The sequence below is a fragment of the Hydra vulgaris genome, chromosome 13 (assembly GCF_038396675.1).
Source record: "Hydra vulgaris chromosome 13, alternate assembly HydraT2T_AEP".
In the NCBI taxonomy this organism is placed as follows: Eukaryota; Metazoa; Cnidaria; class Hydrozoa; order Anthoathecata; family Hydridae; genus Hydra; species Hydra vulgaris.
Window position 1 is genome coordinate 40,534,425 of NC_088932.1, and position 20,900 is coordinate 40,555,324.

At 25.8% G+C, this 20,900-nt stretch overlaps 1 protein-coding gene across 2 annotated transcripts in view; it reads right to left on the minus strand.

Annotated features, from left to right (window-relative positions):
- Positions 1-20,900, minus strand: part of LOC105843244 (atrial natriuretic peptide receptor 2) — a 92,581-nt gene that overhangs the window by 28,065 nt on the left and 43,616 nt on the right. For both annotated transcript variants that reach the window (XM_065816394.1, XM_065816395.1), the window contains exons 3-9: positions 16,201-16,342; positions 8,997-9,215; positions 7,687-7,768; positions 7,370-7,484; positions 4,662-4,814; positions 4,338-4,442; positions 2,931-3,002 (exon numbers count right to left, since the gene is read on the minus strand). In XM_065816394.1, coding sequence (XP_065672466.1) covers positions 2,931-3,002; positions 4,338-4,442; positions 4,662-4,814; positions 7,370-7,484; positions 7,687-7,768; positions 8,997-9,215; positions 16,201-16,342 — 888 coding nt within the window. The remainder of the gene's footprint in view (positions 1-2,930; positions 3,003-4,337; positions 4,443-4,661; positions 4,815-7,369; positions 7,485-7,686; positions 7,769-8,996; positions 9,216-16,200; positions 16,343-20,900) is intronic.

A 20,900-nucleotide genomic window follows, 5' to 3' on the forward strand; every position in this document is an offset into this window, starting at 1 on the left:
GGATACACACGTTGAAATAATATCATCAAAAGCTAACTCTGTTCTCGGTCAACTAAAGAAATCATTTATTTATAAAAATGCACAAGTTTGGAAGAGGCTCTACACATCGCTGGTCAGACCTCACCTTGAGTATGCTGCTCCTGTGTGGAATTATCGTTCTGCACACAACGTTGAAAAAATTGAAAAAGTCCAAAATCGTGCCACCAAAGCAATTCCATCTCTCAAAGCCTTATCCAGTGAAGCCAGATTAGCACACCTTCATCTTACCTCACTAAATGAAAGACGCAATCGAGGTGATTTAATCTACAACTTCAAGTTTATAAATAATTTAGAAAATATTTATTGGATTAACCCACAAATCGGCTATCCATCTGTGCAAATAACTAGAGGACACTCTCATCATCAATGCAAAGAGTTTTTTAACGCTTCTGACCTCAATAACAATATGCGTGCTGTTTCAACTAGACTCAATTTCTTCCCTAACAGAGTAGTAAACCGATGGAATTCACTCCCACAAACTGTAATTGACTCTCGTCATCTCAATGAATTTAAAAATCGTTTAGACAAACACTGTAGCCAACACTAGTATTTAAGTTAATGTACCGAATTGCTGCTACAGCTCATTGTCTACTGGCAAAGAGCTAAAGGGTTGCTACCCCTTTCAAGCGACATTTTATTGTTCGCCGCAGCTTATTATTATTATTATTGTATATATACACATATATATATATATATATGTATATATACATATATATATGTATATATACATATATATATATACATATATATATATATATATATGTATATATATAGGTATATATACATATATATATATATATGTATATATATATACATATATATATATACATATATATATATATATATGTATATATATATACATATATATATATATATATATACATATATATATATACATATATATATGTGTATATATATATATATATATATATATATATATATATATATATATATATATATATATATATATATATATATATATATATATATATATGTAGACTGCATTGAATTTGAAAATAGTTCAGAAGAACCTGTTGTTGTAAAAAACTATTTTTCAATTTTTAAAAAAAGTGCTCATAATAATAAAATTGTTCGAAAAATCACCTGTTAAAGTTGCAGAAGCATGTAAAATTAGAACTTGGACATGAACTTAAAGCTATTTGAGACTGCAAGACATGTTGGAACTCATTATTTGATATGATTGATTGTTTTATAAAGCTGAGCAAATACTTTAAAAAAACTCTTATCTAAGTGCAGTCTTCAATAACAATACCAAAGCTGCAAATAGCTAAAGATTTAGTTAAAAACCTTTAGTTAAAAACCTTTAAAACCTGTAAAGTTTGGAGCCGAAGAACTTTTCAGTCAAAACTCAAATTTCCTTGCAGCAGAAAAAATATTTAGTTTTGATTTAAGTCAACTACAATTGTACGAATCTGACATAAGCAAAGACTTATATCAAACTTTAGAAATTAGAATTTTAGGCATAAGCAAATTCTAATTTGATTCAACTTAAGGAATATCTAAACAAACCTAGTTTTCTATTATCTAGTACATTAAATTTTTTTAGATTTAGGCCAACGAAAAAAAAGCAGTTATATCATCAGCTAAAGATCTTTAACTAAGAATTTTACATCAATTGAAGAATGTATAGAAGATAGTAAAGTTGATTTTGAAAATCCAGTAGAAGAAAATTTTGATATCAAAATTCAGCTAGAAAAAGCTATACAAAGTACGTAGTAATCAGTTAGTTCTCATTTTAAAGAGTTATTTCTCATTTTAAATGAGTACTAATCAAGATATTAATACAAAATCTCTCAATAAAGAAATTTATGTCTTTGATTTAACAAAAAACGTACTTCTAACTTAGAGACTCTGTTTCAGTGTTTAAAAACTATTTAACCAACATCTGTTAAGAGTGAGGTACATTACAGCAACCGCTGGTATTTCTATTGTTCTAAATTTTGCTTTTCAAGTAAATTTAAAAAAAAATTAAAATTTTTTTATTTTTAGAACTCACATATGAATAACAAAGTTGATCTTAAAGTCATTTAGACAATGGTTTTAGTATGGGTATCAGACCTTCCGTGGGGTAGTCAATATATACGCAAGTCCTAATGTAAAATTTGAGTTAATTTATATTTTTGTATTTAATATTTTTGTTGTAAATAAATAATAATTTTTTTTTCCAAATTTTCTCCACAATGAATAAAAAAGCTAAAAAATTAAATAGAATATTGATACAACTCATGTTATTACAACCATCAGACAAATAGTAAAAAATTAATTTTTCAAGGATTTGTTATTACTGATTTCATAAAGTAACTTTTATAACTGAAGTTATGAAGGCTTTTGAGATTCTTTAAGTTTAATAAAAGTTATATCTTAAGACATATCATAACCCATCTTATGGTCCTGAAGTTTTATGGTTCAATTTATCAAAAAAAAAAAAAAATTGGACAAAGCAAAGACAACAATTAGTCTTCTAAAACAGTAGTTCTGAAAAAAAGAATTTGTTGGAAGAAGAAACATTGATTTAATTCATCTTATGAAATATTCATCAAATTGTTATGTTTTAAACCAAAATAATCAGTTTGAAAAAAATATTTAAAGAACAGAAATTTATTTTTAAAATTTAAATAATAAATAATAACTATTTTAATAGTTTATTTAACTTTAATTGTTTTAAATGATTGTTTGCTGTTTTATTTTGTTTTAGGCTAAATTAAATACAAACATAAAGTTTATAAATACTTAAAAAAGAACTTAAAAAAAAATAAAAAATCACACACAAAAAGATTTTGCATGAATGTAAAAATAAACACTTTTGAACTTCATACTTTTTGAAAATAAAAACACATGCATCATAGAACTTGAATTCTTAAACTTTTTACCTGAGCTACATCTTTAGCAAATGAAAGTCGAAACATCCAATCACAATTAATTTCATCATTCTGAAGAACATCCTGAAAACAGTTAAATTTGTTGAAAATTAAAACATTACATTCTACTTTTATATGGCAAATACAAAAACTTTTAAAGACTTTTTAACAGTGATTGACTGAAACAGGAAGTACGTCGAAACCGAAATAAACTGAAAGGTGAACTGAGACAGTTGAGAGGTGAACTAGTTCAATACCAAAACCAAATACCAAAAATTTTACCGAAACTAAAACTGAAATTTTGACTAAAAAAAATAATTTTCATTAGAAAATGTTAGTTAATAATGAAATTTTATATTTGTTGTTTATTTTTTTGACGACTTCTTTTTATCTTAGAAAAATCTATAAAAATAACTTAAAGCTTACATCCATGAAAATTTATCCTTGTTTACTTTTTATCTAAATTAGTTAAACTAAATTTGTTTTCTTTTATTAAAACGTAATCAGTACAAGACTCAGAATATTATGTGCACTACAATGGTTTGATTATTTGCAGTTTTGATATTTTTAAAAAGCAGATGAATAAGCGTTATTTACAAACTAAAAAATTATTTATATAAAATTTGTGAACGATGGGCTTAAAATTTCATTTAGAAATGGTAAAATATTTTGTGAAAGTTGTCAAAAATTTTCTAAGTTAAATAAAAAATTAGAACCAAACATAATTTTTGGTTTTCATCATATTTTCCAACTGAAATATTTTCCAAATTTATAAAAACCAAAATTTCGGTTTAAATTGAAATTTTGGCTAAAACCGCTACCAAAACAAAATTTTAGTCAATCACTAAATTAAACTGTAAGTTAGAATCAAAATAAAAACATTGATGTTAATATCTAAACTGTTGTTATTAAAAAAGTGAAACTTAAATTAAACTTAACTAATATGTAAGAAAAAATGAATGTTGGTTTATTTAATGATTACTAAAAGAATTATTTTTTCATTTCCACTAATGATAATTTATCAAACAAACTCCTTAGCCATGGTCTAAATCTAATTCACTATCTCCCTCACCTTAGCCATGGTCTAAGTCGCCCTCACTATCTCCCTCACCATAGCCATGGTCTAAATCTCCCTTACTATCTCCTCTATTCATTTATCAGAATTATTTTTAAAATCCAGTCCAAGGCTTGACACTCGTGTAGTTCCAATAGGTTTGCATAACACCATTTTCTTCTTTATACATAACATTATAGAAGAGTTTTTCACAATTTTTTACAATAATCTTTTTGGCATTTAATCTCTTTTTGGCATTAATCTGTTTTGCAGTCTAGACTTAACAAACAAAAAATCAATAATAAGTAAATAAATCAATAAGATAACAAGAACCAATTTTGAATAAGAAGAAGAGTATCAAAAACCTGTAATGTTCCTTTTGAACAATACGACCAAAGCAGATGATAATCATGGCCATGAACAACAACTCCATAAAATGGGTTGATGTTTGCTTCATTTAAATCTTTAATCTAAACAAATAAAAATGTGAAACAAAGAATATCTTTCCAAAACATTGTAATGAATAAATTAGAAACAAATAATTATAAACTACAGATAATTAACTTATAAATTACAAATCAACAATCAAAAAATATATCTAAAATTAGAGAATAAAAAATATACATTAAAAAAATAAATGTAAATATAAAATGTACATAAAAAAAATTAAAAAGACATAAAAATCATACGTGTTTAAGCTCAATCAGTATTTCTTTGTTAAGCTCAATTTTACAGTTTCTTATTGTCTTCATAAACAGTTGAGATGATTTGTAAAAAACAATGGTTGATCCTAATCTTATAGAATGGTGACCAACAGGTTGGTTGTCAATTAAATTGCTTTTCTAAAGTTCAAGTAATAAATTTGACATGATTTTTTCATTTTAGGAATATAACTGGTATAATAATCATTGAGGTACACCTAAAATAACATCAAAAATGTAATAAATTTGTAATAAAGTATCTAGCTGGATATACATCTTGTCGGATGTGTCAAATAATGTCTTAAAAAGAAACTAAAAAGTTATCATCATCTTTTGCAGTCATCATCATCTTTTGCAGTCATCAGCATCTTTTGCAGTCATCAGCATCTTTTGCAGTCATCAGTATCTTTTGCAGTCATCAACATCTTTTGCAGTCATCAGCATCTTTTGCAGTCATTAGCATCATTTGAAAGGTTTCATTCAAAATTTCACCGTTTTTTATACTTTTAATTTGGTTCTTTATTTCTATAAATTTCTTATCAGCCTTTACATGGAACCATGTTGTCATATTTGGACTGGTTCTTCTGATGATGCTCTTTCTCTATTAGATATTAAATTCAAAAAGTAAATTGGTTAATGATTAAATTTGTTTTTATTTTACTTGTTTTTAACTAAGTTTAGTTTATATGGTTTAGCAAAAAACTTCATTTTTTGCATTTAGGTCATATTTAACACCTAAAATTTAGTATACAATAAGAAAAAACATGTACTGAAACTTGCTGTGTAATAAGGTTAATTAATTCACTAGGGGTAAACTCACTATTATTTAGGGTGGTAGCCCTCTCAGCTTGTGTTTAGAGGTAATCCAATGTTATTCAAGGTGGTATCTCTCTTATAGAATACAGAATAAAATTATTAATGACAAAAAAGATAAAAAATGTTAATGCAATCTAATTTGCACATTAACAAACTGGCTGAAAATGAGTGTTCAACCATCAGAAACAACTCCAAGATATGACAGCTGGATTCAGTTGCTTGCAATAACAATAAAATTTCTCACAGAGAAAATATCAACACTTAAAATAAACAGCTCTTAAACTTGAATTACAACACGTTTAAGAGCATCAAACTACAACAACTGTTTCAAAAACATAAACTGTAAATTCAACAGCTTGGTCAGAGGTGGCAGCTAACTCCAAATCAACAGCAGCAAATGCTGCTTTTGATTTGGGGTTAGCTACCACCTCACAAAGGTTACTGAACAAAATAATAAGATGCAAGCAAGCAAAGCAACTCGTGTAGTCTGTTATTGAGCCGTTAAAATAGGTTCTACTCACAAAATAGTTCATAAACTTCCAACTTTTATAAGTGCACCAAAGAACTTGCTAGCTACTCAGCCACTCGTTGTCTAATTTAAAGGCATAGAGATTAGAAACAGTATACTAACTGCCAGAAAAAAAAAGCTATTAAAAACTAACAAATATAAGAACAAAGTTTTTGTTAGTCCAGATCAAACTCCATATTAAGTTTAAATAAATAAATTATTAAATAAAAACAGGAAAAAATATAATAACGCCCTAAAGACAAATTGAGTACTTAACCAGCCTTTTTAACTTGTTTCTGAGTAGGGAGTCTCAATACCTGAAAGAAACACACTTGCCGACTGGAAAAAAGCTGGAACAGCAGCTGCAGGGCTGTCACATGTCATTCCAGTCTAAAAAGTTAGCAAACCAAAAACAATCTTCATCAGAATAAATCTGCATTAAACCAAAAACATTCTTCATCAGAAAAAATCTCCCCATCCAAATTGCTTCTGAACCAATTCAACTTCACTCAATAAAAACAAAATTACTCAACTGCATCTATTAGCTGAACAAGACAAATACGATCTAAGCTCCATAATTAAAACCTGGTTAAATTCAACTTCTGCCCTATCAATCAATAAAAATATGCTATTTTAGGAAAGATAGAATAAGTTATGCAGATGATGTGCAAATTTTTGTTCAAAATAATACAATGGCAAGTGAGCTAGACAAAATAGCAGCTAAATAAAAATTTTATTGCTTTATTTTATTAATTTTGGATCTTGTTGTAGAATATATAATTAAACAGATAAACAGAGCAAACAAATACTGACCTTAAACTCAGATTCAAATTAAATGAAAAAAATAAGCAGCAATGTAGTAACAAAGCTTCTCAACAATTTTTTTCTTAATTTTTCTGATGAGTTTCTGATGAAATCAGTTTTTCAAAAGAACTATACATTTAGCCACTAAAACTTTTTGCATCCAAAAAAAAATTTTAACTTGGATATAACTAAAAAGATTTCTGCCCCATGCCAAACCCTCAACCAATGTAGCAGCACTCCCTTGCAAGAGCAGGTTATATGATAGTTAATGTATTTACTAAAGCCCCAGGCAGCAGGTTATTTCAGTATGATGTAACAGATGTTATTTAAACATGCATTCATAGTTGCATGCACATATATATATATATATATATATATATATATATATATATATATATATATATATATATATATATATATATATATATATGTATGTATATATAAAAGTAATCTTTTTAAATGAGGTTTGATAAACATGTTTTATATTAGTAATTATTTGAATAAATAAAAATTTTATTTTTATCACTAAAACCTTAACAATAATGAAAATAAATCACAAATATGTTACCAAAGACATCCTGCTTCGCACTGAAGCTTTTAAAGTACCATCACCAATAAAAGATAAATCAGTCCAATTAACAATCAATCCCTTCATAAGTATACTCATTTCATACTTTCTTTTTCTATTAATAAAGATTAGAAAAACTAAATATTATATTGTCTATCTTATATTATATTATCTTTTTTATACACTTATCAAAAAAAAGTTTGAATAAAAAGTAAAAATTATCAAAAAGAACTGTTTTCTCAAATAAACAACATTTAAAAATCTAAAAAGTAAAAAATAATGTGCAAATAAAACAAAACAATAATAAGAAAATCTACCTGTAAAGATAAAAAATTATTATAATTGATAGCACCAATACTGCAGAAATGCTAACACCAATCGGAATATAAGGAAAACTCACTAGAAAGAAATAATTTTAAAAAAATCATGAAATAAAAGTATATTCTACATATTTAAGTTAAGAAATAAATACAACAACAACAACATAATCTCTTTTTGTGCATGGGTGCATACATTCTAGTGGGCACCCATGCTCATGGTGTGACATTGCATCAAAAGATCTTGCTAAGTGCAGATCTCTAAGAACTTTTGGATCAATCCAGAGAGATTTTCAGTGAAGCTGGAGCTAACATCAAGGAAGTTTAAAAGGTCAATTCATGCACCATCAATGCTTCTGATAAATTTGTACTTGATTTGCTTCCACCAATGGAGCTCCATCTGCTGCTTGGAGTTATAAACAACCCTATACAATCTCTTTCAAGACTAGACACATCCTTTAAATGGCTATTTGCTTTACATCACATTTAGCAGTAGCTATTTGACAGTGAACAACTGGCTGAAAATGAGTGCAGCATGCTTTTGAAGAATGTGAATATTTTGGAGAGATTAACTCAGCAGCAATCCTTCTCTCTAGCTGTTTTCTTTAATGATACACTAAGAAAGTTCGATGTTGATGTAAAAGCTTGCTTTGGCAATGCCCTTGATGGTAGTTATGTTAAAATTGAATGGTTTAGTTCCTATTTATGACTGCAAGATATGAGTGCAGAATGGCCATCACTAAAAAAGTAAATGGAATTTATTCAGACCAAGCAACTGAAGCCTGCCATAATCTTTTCAGTTCCCACTGACAAAGGTACAAGAGATCAAGACACCCAGAGTTTTAAGATTGGCTGCATAGGTGCATCAATAGAATTCAATAGCAAAAAACTTGTAAACTGTTTTACTAGAATATATAGTTCATAAAAAGAGATAAGAAGAATAGGAATTAACTATACTTAATTATATGATTTTATAACTTAATTATATTTAATTATATGACTTTATTACTTAATTATACTTAACTATATGATTTTATGTAAAATTTGAAACTAGAATTTTTCTTTATAAATATTTTTTTATTCTATTCAATAAGAGACACTTATTTAACACTCTTGCAATTATCATGCAAGTAAAAGTATTATAAAAATTCAAGTTTTACAATAGATTTTTAACACTTGATGTATATACAATTCAGATCTTTTAATGCGCTTTATGCAAAATTTGAAATTGGATTTTTTGCTTTTTCATATTTTCACAACAGGGTATTTATACTTTAACTAAAAAAAAAACAATATGAATTATAGACTACCTGAACATTTATCATTTTTAAATCCACATTTAGGTATATCTGCAGGTGCAGTTTTATATCCACCAAGAAAATACAATGAATTACCAATTATTGAAATTGGAGCTTTTAACAAAGGATCGTATGAAGCTGAATGCAAAATTGTTCCGTTATGTACATTATCTATTACAAATAATGGTATTCTGTCTCCAAACTCATCAATATCAACAAATCCTGTTATACCTGAAACAAAAACTTTTTAAACTAAAAAAAAATTCAACAAATAAGCATCAAAATTGTGATGCTTATTTGTTTTTATATATATATATGTTTATATATATATATATATATATATATATATATATATATATATATATATATATATATATATATATATATATATATATATTTAATATATAGAGTGCTCAATGTTTTTAAAGAATAGGGCAATTATTATTGCTCTATTCTTTAAGCATCAAAATTGTGATGCTTATTTGTTTTTATATATATATATATATATATATATATATATATATATATATATATATATATATATATATATATATATATATATATATATGTTTAGCAAAATTTTTTAACAAACATAAGTAAAAGTTCTAGGTAACAAAAGAAAAACTATTCAAACTAAATGATGAGTAAAATATATTTATTAGTTAAATTTTTAAAAAAAACATTTATATATATAAAAAACTTCATATATATAAAAATTTATATATATATAAAGTTTATATATATAAAAAATTATACTAACAATAATATGGTATAACTTGATTCTTATTGGTAAGGAAGTTTTAAAAGTAATGTGAAAATAATAACTTTCTGTTTATATGTTCCTTGTGCCATGTCACTGTTTATTTAGACGAGCTTTATAAAAAAAAGTAAATTCTCATTTGAGAGTTTTAACATTGGAAATAATTTGAAAAAAGGTTCATTTTTATGACAATTTAAAACATGCTGATCAAATTTATCTAAACCAATGCCTGTTCTGCATGTGTAGATGTGTAGATTAGTTCTTAATCTTAGGTTGTTAGTTTTACTAATTGATGTTGTTTTTCTGTCACATCCTTTATATGATAAAAAATAAATAATACTTTTGGAATTATATGATATTGAAGTTTTAATGTTCCGTACTTTACCAGATGATGTGGTAAAATGGTTAACAAACAGAAGATACATAGTATGTAACTTACAACATTTTAAAACCTTACATTCATCATTAATAACAACTGGTTTCCTATTAAAACTTGGTGTACTTATGTGTCTCAAAATATTTTTTGGTTGATGTTGTGATAGTACAATAGAAGTGTTTTCAAAAACTGATTTTAGTTTATTGTTTAAAATAGACAGTTTCATAATAGGGCGATTTCGTGTAAAAACGTCCAGGACATGCTACCTTAAGTCTCAGATTTTGCTGATTTTTAAACCACTTAAAGATTTGAATAAATTATGAACATCCTGAAAATTTTATCGCCTAATTTCAGTCAGTTTCTAAGATATAGCTATTTTAAGTTTGCCTCCAACCGACAAAAATCCGCAATTTCTAAAAATGGTTTTGGTCCTAGTTTCTGTTATATGTGTGTTGGAAAGCTGGAAATTTGTACCTTTACATTTTTGGGCCAACGAATCCAATGAAATAACTTAAAATATTTAAAAACAAACATAACATCTAAAATGTAAATGTTTACCACAATTTTACTGGGTGAGTCTAATCAAAAGAAAAATTTTTTTTTTTTAAATTTGTCCTGAATAGTTAACTTATAGTTATTATAAAGAATTGGAGAGTGGTCTTTTTTAAAACAAAAATAAAAACATGTTCAAATCTACTTAAATTTAATGCTTAAAAACAGGTATTTTGATAAATTAAACAAGAAAAAAAGGGTGTAATTTGACAGTTTTGTAACTGAAACCGTTTTGGCAACATCAAACTGTTCCTCTAGTTGTTGTTAACTAGCTGTTTCTGATTTCTTTGTAATTTTATAGAATCTAATCTTAAAAAAATTTTTCAAAGGGGAAGAATCATATAAATGCAGATGTTTATCACAAATTTAGTTGTTTTTTTCAGAGGTTGTATTAAATAGTTTAGTTGGAGTTATTACAAAGAATCAGATTGCGGCCTTAAAACAGAAATAAAAACATCTTCAAATATACTTAAATTTATTCCTTATAAAACATTAGTTTCATATTTATCAAACTAAGACAAATTAACTTAAAAAAAAAAAAGAGGCTCCAAAACAAATAAATTACTTGGAAAGAAGTTCAAGAAATGAAAGTATATATATAATATATACAAAATTTGCAAATTAAAAACTCAAAAAAATTAAAATTTATTAGTTATAGTGTTATAATTATTTACATCAATGTTATATGTTCGCCCTGATTTTGTTGTTGGGACTTTGATTACTGCAATTAAACTCGACAATGGTACCCAACAGATATCATCTCTCTGTGGCTAAATGAAGTTTGAAAAAGGACAGTGAGGGTGCATAGACTTAATTTGAATACCATTTGTTGTAATATCTGTCTCTGTAACCATGCCTATCCACCAAAAGGAATCGTACTTGCATGCAATAAAATCATTTAGATTTGGTACATTTACAACATCACACGTTACTGCTTTTGACAGTATAAATCTGTCAACACATTGATGTTCGCTTGTTCTTTTATAACTAATTTCAAATTTTGAAATGGGTATGTAATGATGATAACTTCTGATACCTGAAACAGTTTTTCCTGTTTCAAATCGCTCCTTTATTTGCTGTTGCCTTGAATTAACTGTTTCTTAGGTAATTTTATAAAATATGATTGTGCTTATATTGGTGATGCAAAACTCAAGCATAACATCAACTGTCAATATTTGGTTTTCTAATGATCTTTGCAAACTTGCTCTTGCTGTCATTCTTTTAACGGTACCACCTATGCCATCACAAGTGGATTTTCCATGGCTGATTGCAAAAAATACCCATTCAGCTGTAATCTTAAAATCTTCCTTATGGTGGCATAGATTTATAAAGTTTTTATAGTTTTTATAACGAGCAGAACATCCATCAGTAAAATAATAAATAATAAATGGATACCAACTAAATATTCTTTAATGTACTCTACAATTTTCTTTTGAAATTCATACACAAAAGCATGTATCATGATCATTGTTATCACTTAAAAAACAGAACGACTTATGCTAAATATATGTTTTAGAAATTTCCTTAAAATATATAACAACAGGTGTACATTGTTGTTTATTCCAATGATAACTTTGTATTTCATCCTGTATAACAAATTGATAGTTCTCTGCAAAATTTGCCTGTATAATACATTCATTGCAACCTAAATTATTTTTTAGCTCTTTCAAATAGCGAGTTTGGCATTTAGCAATATATGAATGTGAAGTTAGTTGATTAATGTGAGAAACAACTAGTTCTTCATATTCAAATAAGTTAACTGTCTGAGTAATTAATTGTGATCTATCAGTACCTTGCCATTGATTAAATTGAATTTCTTCTTCTTCATCAATCTCAATTAACTCCTCATCTAAAAATGCCTTTGAGTTATCATAATCCGGACATTTGACACATCTATAAACCATGCATTCATTATTGCTTGTATCACAAACTAATTTTGACATTAAATCTTTGTATCTAACATTCCATTGGATAGCATTTACAAGCAATATTGAGTTTTGATGGTAAATATAAACACATAAACAGTGTGTACTGTTTGGTCCCACACTAATACACCATTTTGGACGCAAACTACAAAAGTTTGAAAATTCTATTTTAAAATTAGGGTATTTACTTTTAAAATTAATATAAAGCTCATGAAGGTTGCTCAACAATAAACTTTTCAGTTTCAGTTTCAGTTACAAAACTGTCAAATTACACCTTTTTTTTTCTTATTTAATTTATTAAAATACCTGTTTTTAAGCACTAAATTCAAGTAGATTTGACCATGTTTTTATTTCTGTTTTAAAAAAGACCACTCTCCAATTCTTTATAATAACTATAACATAAATATTCAGGGCAAATTCTTAAAAAAAAAAATTAAGCTACATCAGCATTTTTGTGATTAGACTCGCCCCAGTAAAATTGTGGTAAACATTTAAATTTTAGGTGTTATGTTTGTTTTTAAATATTTTAAGTTGTTTCATTGGATTTGTTGGCCCAAAATATGTAAAGGTACAAATTTTCAGCTTTCCAACACACATATAACAGAAACTAGAACCAAAACCATTTTTAGATGGCAGATTTTTGTTGGTTGGAGGCAAACTTAAAATAGCTATATTCGGAACCGATTGAAATTAGACGATGAAGTTTTCATGATGTTCATAATTTATTTAAATCTTTAAGTGGTTTAAAAATTAGCAAAATCTGAGACTTGGGGTTGCATTTTCAAAAAAAACTGTTTTCACCCAATAACGTGTGTGGATGTTTTCACATGGAATCGCCCAATAACGTGTAGAGTAGTTAACAAATTTTCAAAATTATTATTTGTAAAAGTTATAGTCACAAAAGGTATAATTTCGTTCTCTTCTCTTTTTTGAGGTGTTGGTCCCTGTAATTGAGCTTTAAAAATTACATTGTTAATGATTTTTACTGGGTAATTGCATCAAACTAAAAATTGTTTTATTTGTTGAAGTCTGATTTCCATTTTTGTTGGATTAGACACAAAACAAATGACCAATTTTTAAACATTTTAGACATAAAAGTTATACTACATAATAACAACATTATTGAAACAGATATTATTTAAAAACCTACAAATTCCCATGACTCTTAATGAATCTTAATTACAATATCCATCACTCTAAACATAGAAAGGAAAATATAACTTTTACATTAGCTAAACTCATTATCATTTGTGAAATGAACATATAAACAGAAAGTAATTATTTTCACATTACTTTTAAAATTCCCTTACCAATAAGAATCAAGTTATACTATACTACTGTTAATAATATAGTATAACTTGATGTTAAGTTTAAAAAGGAAGTAATTAAGGTTTATAATATAAACCTTAATTACTTCCTTTTTAAACTTTTTATAGGAATTTCAACGTAAAGAGTTTTTTATAGTTTTATAAATCTTATACACAGCTGAAGGTTTTATATGAAAATCATAACTTATATTAACTTTTCTAAAGATTCTGAACTGGTTTTGAAATTTAATGTGAATATCTTTTAAAGAAATTTTATATGATTAGTTTTTCTAATATGTTGAAAATATTATAAAAAAATACGTGGATCATATATGAATTGATAATTTCTAAATCAGAATATCTCAACTCGCTCTAATTGTAATTACTCCACATGGGCATAAACTTTCTTAACTCCATTGCGCGGACAACGCAGGTTCACCTTCAAAAGATAATTCAAATTAGACGAAGCCCTTCAAGAGCACAATGCTTTGTTACAAAACTCTCCAAAAAAAACTCTGTTAGAGATCAATTTTTCCAACATTCAGCAAAATTAATCAATGCTTTCATGCAGCAAAGTGTTGTGAACTAAAACCAAAACTTTGTTAACCTCGCTTAACCAAAATTTTGTTAACCTCAGATGCTTAACTATGACCTTAAACTAAAATTAAAAAATTTAATACAAAAGTTTTTCAAAACTTTTCCATTGTCTGCTTATTAAAAAAGAGTAGGGTTGCATTAGTACAAAAAAAAATGTTTTAGATGGTTATTTATGTGGTAGTGGCCACTATGGCCTGTTGGTAGAGTGCCTCCTTTTTAAGGGAGAAGTTTTGAGCTCAATCCCCACTATGTCAAAATATTTATATCAAAGTATTTAAAACAGAATTTGAATACCTTTTTTTTATTCGACTCATTTAACAAACTGTTTCTACATTATAAACAACTATAAAAGTATCTTTAAGAAGCAAAACAACAGTTTACAACAAAAAATAAAATCAAAAAATTTTCTTCCTTGCTCTCCCTATCTTTTAACTCTAATATCTTATATTGCTGCAAGATCAATGTCTTGATTTTAATCAAGTTAAAAAAAGAAGGAAAAAAAAAAATTCACAGTTGCAAAATTAATTTGAGCCCTGCAACTACTAAACTATGTAAAATACGAAGTTTTTGGTAAATAATCTAAGAGGAATAAAATCCGCCATCATGAAAACAATAAAATTAGTTTATTAAGTTTTAAATGGAGAAAATCAGGAATAAGTAAACATGGAAATCGAAGAAAACCAGAAATCCTCTCTACTATGCAAGAGAACCACGAGAGACTAATGGCTTTTAAACAAAATGCAAATAGCCAAATATAGCTGTTTAATCTTATTTATATTAAAATTTTAATATAATGTAAATAAAATTAAAATTATATTTTTCAAGTTGATATTTTTTATTAATAATAATAATAAATTAAAAAAAATTATATCATCATATTATAAAAAAATAATATAACAATTTAAGTTGTAAAACAACTATAACTATATGTGTGTGTTTGTGTGTGTGTGTTTATGTGTGTGTGTTTATGTGTGTGTTTTTCTGTGTGTTTGTGTGTGTATATATATATATATATATATATATATATATATATATATATATACAAACACATAGCTAAAAGCATTATGAAAAATTATAGGTGATTGAAAGTGTTGTAAAAATCATTGTTGATTGAACGTGTTTTGAAAATTCATTTATGATTGAAATACTATGTGACTGGAAGTTCGTGTGATTAGAAGAAATAAATAATATGAATGTACTGTTATCAAATAATTAACACTTGAAAATTGAATAACTAATGATATGCAAAAAACTTAAAAAAATTATTGAATTAGAAAAAAATAAAAGCATTTTTTAATAAATCAGTATTTTCTCTATTGCAGTTTAAGTAAATAAAAACTTTTTGGACCTAATTTATTTTCAAAAGAAACAAACCAGAGTTTAAAAAACCTTTTAACAGTTAGATAGAAGTAAATTTATTATTAAAAATAATACAATAATACATAATATAAATAATATTAATAATAAAACATAGTATAGCATAATAAAAAATAAAAAAAATAATAGTAATAATAACAACTATAATAATAAAAATAAGAATAATAATAAATAACAGAAATAATAAAACATAACAAAGAATAATAAAAATTTACTAAATTAAAAAACATATATCATTGCTTGATCATGTTGTTTTTGTTTAACTGCATCAGGGGGATGACTAACTGACAATGTTAAACACCCTGCCTAAAATACATTATACCTTCAAAGCTTGTTATCTTCATAAATTCAAATACTTGTTGAGCATCATTAATAGAAGCACTGCTATTTTTCTTAAACATGGCATCAACAGCTCTTGCATACAGCATGGTAGCATCATATAAATATCCTGCAGATGTTAAAATCTAAATGTAAGTAATAACTTACACCTTAAAAAACTGAGTTAAAAGCTTTAAATTTAAAATTTAATAAAAAAATATTACCAACTATATAACCAACTTTTTTTTCAATTTATTTTTGTTTTTAAATCATAGAGTAAATAACACATTTTATATTTAAAAATGAAAACCAATAATAAAAACAAAACAAAATATAAATAAAAAGAAACTTAAATAAGTGACAATAAAAATAAATATAAAAATGTCATTATTAATCAAAAACGTTGTATGCTTTAAATCTCTGTTACCAAGTGACTAAACTTGTTGCCAATATCAACGCAAACTTTTCTACAAATCTAATGCTTACTTAATATTCTATGCATCAAATCAACTAATTTGCTTGTATAAAGATTCAGCATTATTTCCATAGTCAAATTTTCAAAATAAATCTACCATTATTGCTAGCTATCAGATTCGAATCCAATTAGTTTGATCCAGACTTGGGTGAAAATAGAATTAGTCAATATCTGAGCGAAGATGGAATCTTCACTCAGAGACTATTTTAAAAGTCTAATATCAAAACACAAGCTTTAATGCTGCTTCACAGGAAACAAAATGTTGGGACAGTACTACCAGGGGTGTGGCAGTATTTAGCTCAATACCTCTTGTATAAAAAAAAAAGAATGCTCTGCCACTGCTCTAATACCACTAAATACTTTAATATGGTGTAGTTTATTCTTCTTCCTTATTTCTTAATGCATAGTAAATATTTTTTAAGACTCAAACTGTATGTTAAAGGGTATTCATAATGCCAATTTACAAATCTGTAAAAAAGAACTATGGCATCTAAAGTTGGCATGCAACTAATATCCATAGCAAGCATATCACCTCCACATAACAAAATATGTGCAAGTGCTACTAGGCATTAAAATTGTTATTCACATGAAACATCTGCTATTACTACCATGGTATTATAAAACCTGGTATTGCCATTACTGTATTATTGTAATTTATCAAACATTTCCACAGTTATTAATGTGGCAACCTACAGGGTTAGTACTGTGATTCCCTTTATTGTGTGACTCTCTAAAAATTAAAGCCAAAAATCGCTCAACTAATTTTAATGGAAAAATTTTTTTTTTTTTTTTTTTTCAAAATGATTAAATGTTATATATTTCATTAAAAAGTATTATAATCTTGAAAAAAATTGAAATTTGCTTTCCAAAAACCTCATTTCTAATTAAGTAATCTGATAATTTTTACTGTTTAATTTTTTTTTAATTCGATTTCGAACTTTGAAAACAGAATATACAAAAAACAGTGTAATGAGCTTTCAACTGAAATGTACAATGTTGATATTTAGTGTAAGTATTTGTCAATAAGAAAACAATTTAAAACCATAATTTATAAAAACAAATATTTACATGACTGAGATAGGATTAGAGTTATCTGGGATTTTTTTACTTATATGTTTATGCAACCTATTTGCTATATAGTTGATGAAGCTATAAAAAAAATTTTAACATTCATTGCCACAAAACTGGATTTTTTTGAAAACAAGGTTTTATTCAACTGAAAGATCATTCTTGTGAACAGCAAAAATAATGCGGCAAGCAAATTTAAAAGCAAAATATGGTTGAAAATTATAATTATATGCTGTTATCATAAGCAGATCTATGGAAATAATTTTGAAAGAAAAATTACAAAGTGTTGCAACCCTTTTGAAACACACAAGGAAAGTAAGTGCTATAAAAGGTAATCTAACATTAACTATGGTTAGAGCAGAACTAATATATTAATTAAAAGAAATATATTTCATTGAGATTCATGATCTAATTTTAAGTTTATTTTAAAACTTATTTTAATTTGTTTTTTAGGCCATATATATATTTTTCTAGACTTGACAAAGTTTTTACAAAAAAATAATGTAATGCAAGGCTGGAAGTTTTTTGCTGCAGAAATGTTACAAAAAAGCAGTAGAAACTGATCAAGATTTTTATTTGCAACAGGAATGGGAATCTAAAAAGAGGAATGGGAATCAAAAAAGGAGAATAGGAATCAAAAAAGGGGAACGGGAATCAAAAAAGGGGAATGGGAATCAAAAAAGGGGAATGGGAATCAAAAAGTGAAAAAAAAAGTTACGTTTGATAACTCTATATAATTGCTTGGGATTTTCACCAGTCAAATTGAAAAGTGTTGAAAAACTAAAACACTGCAAAATATCTGCAACAAACAAAAGTTTGACAACACTGTCGAACTTTTATTTGCTGCAGATATTTTCTATTTGCATTATTTTTAACAACATTATTTCTAACAACATTATTTCTAACAACAGCTTAAAAATAGATCATGATCTAGACATTTTCTATTTGCATTATTTCTAACAACATTATTTCTAACAACAGCTTAAAGATAGATCATGATCTAGACATTTTAATCCATGAAATCAAAAAGTAAATTTCTGTAACTAATTCTTATTACCATAAAGTGCAAATGTTTACATTCGCACCAGAATAATGGACATGTTAAAATATGTATTAAATTACTTTGAGGCGTCTTGTCCAAACTTCAAGACATTTTAAAAATGAGCAAGGGATTTTATCAATGCCCGGAATCAAAAAAGCTATTAATTTTATCAAAACGAGTTTATAAGAATGATGTCAGAAAAAAAAGATTTTGCTAGTATTAGGCAAAAACCAAATATTCAAAAAAGGTTATTGCTACTCCATCTTAATGAATTACATACTCCATTTAAAAGCAACTATCCTGATGTCAAGGTCAGTTTGTTAAAGTTTTGTACTCTGAAACCTAAGTAGCTCATTACAACTAATGCATCAGGGATGCATTAGTTGTAATGTGATGTATGCATACATAACTAAAATACAAAATGCCTAATTAATGCAAAATAGTAAAATAAAATTTATAATAATTTTATAATTTTATTTGTTTGTTCTCTTTAAAATGTGAAGTTTAAGCTACACCAATATAAGATTTGCCCTGGTATTCAAGCATTAAAATATTGTTTATAATTATTAAAATTTATAGACTATGAGCTATAAACACTTAAACTAAACAACATATGAAGAATGTGGCAACAAGCAATAGCAGAGTAGTGACTGTACAAAACTATTGTTACAATTTACATATTACAATATATATGCATATATATATATTAGGGTGGTGGTAAAAACAACTTATTTTAAAAATGTCAGCTGACAACCCCTAAATGTGTTTTATATAATAAAATAATACTGGATTTAAAAAATTTTTGAATAAAAAATATTTTTACGGGTGCCACAAGGCCCTTACATCAAACAGGTTCCTAATATTATAAAACAAAAAGTTTTTCAAAAGTATGTCATGTTGGGTCTCAAAAATATATAAAAATTTCAAAAATATGAATCATTTTATAAATATATTATTATTTTAGATTTTAGTAAATAGAAAATGACATTTTTTAATTTATAACAAAAAAAAGGGAATTTAATAAGATTTTTTTAATTATAATTTATTTATTTCTGCTTTTTATAAAACAATGATTATTTTTGAAATTTTTACATAATTTTGCTTCATTTGAGCCCCAACATGATATACTTTTGAAAAACTTTTTTTTTTATAATATTAGGAACCTGTTTGATGTATAAGGGCCTTGTGGCACCCGTAAAAATATTTTTTATTCAAAAAGTTTTTAAATCTAGTATTATTTTATTATATAAAACACATTTAGGGGTTGTCAGCTGACATTTTAAAAATAAGTTGTTTTTAGCACCATCCTAATATATTATATATATATATATATATATATATATATATATATATATATATATATATATATATATATATATATATATATATATATATATATATATATATATATATATATATATATAATATATATATATATATATATATATATATATATATATATATAATATATATATATATATATATATATATATATATATATATATATATATATATATATATATATATATATATATATATATATATATATATATATATATATATATATATATATATATATATACACTGCAGGCCAAAAGTTTCCGGACACTTGATATTTTTATATAAAAAGCTAAAATCTATCCTGTATCGTTAAATTAACCAATAAAATTAATTTATAATACTTAAACTTACTGATTTTAAGTGTTTATGTAAGTTTGAGGTCAGTAATTGGGTATTACTGACCTCAAACTTAAATAAGTAAGTTTTTTTTTTTTAATTGTTTATTTTAACTTGATATATAGCGTTACATTACTCTTAAGAGTTTGGTCTTGTTAAAGTTATTTATTTGTTGAAACATGAAGTAAATATTTATAATATAATGATAGCCGACTAAAATGATTAAGAATATTTAGTTTTGTTTAGTTTTCATTTGGTATTAATGATGGTTACATTAAAAAATCTTAAAAAAAATTTTAAAATTTTATAATTCGACTATTTAACTAAAAATATGGGTAAGAAACTTTCTTTAACGGTTGCAAAACGTTCTGAAATAATTACATTACATAAAGAAAGTTATTCAGTTCGTAAAATTTGCAAAAAATTAAAATTGCCAGAAGTA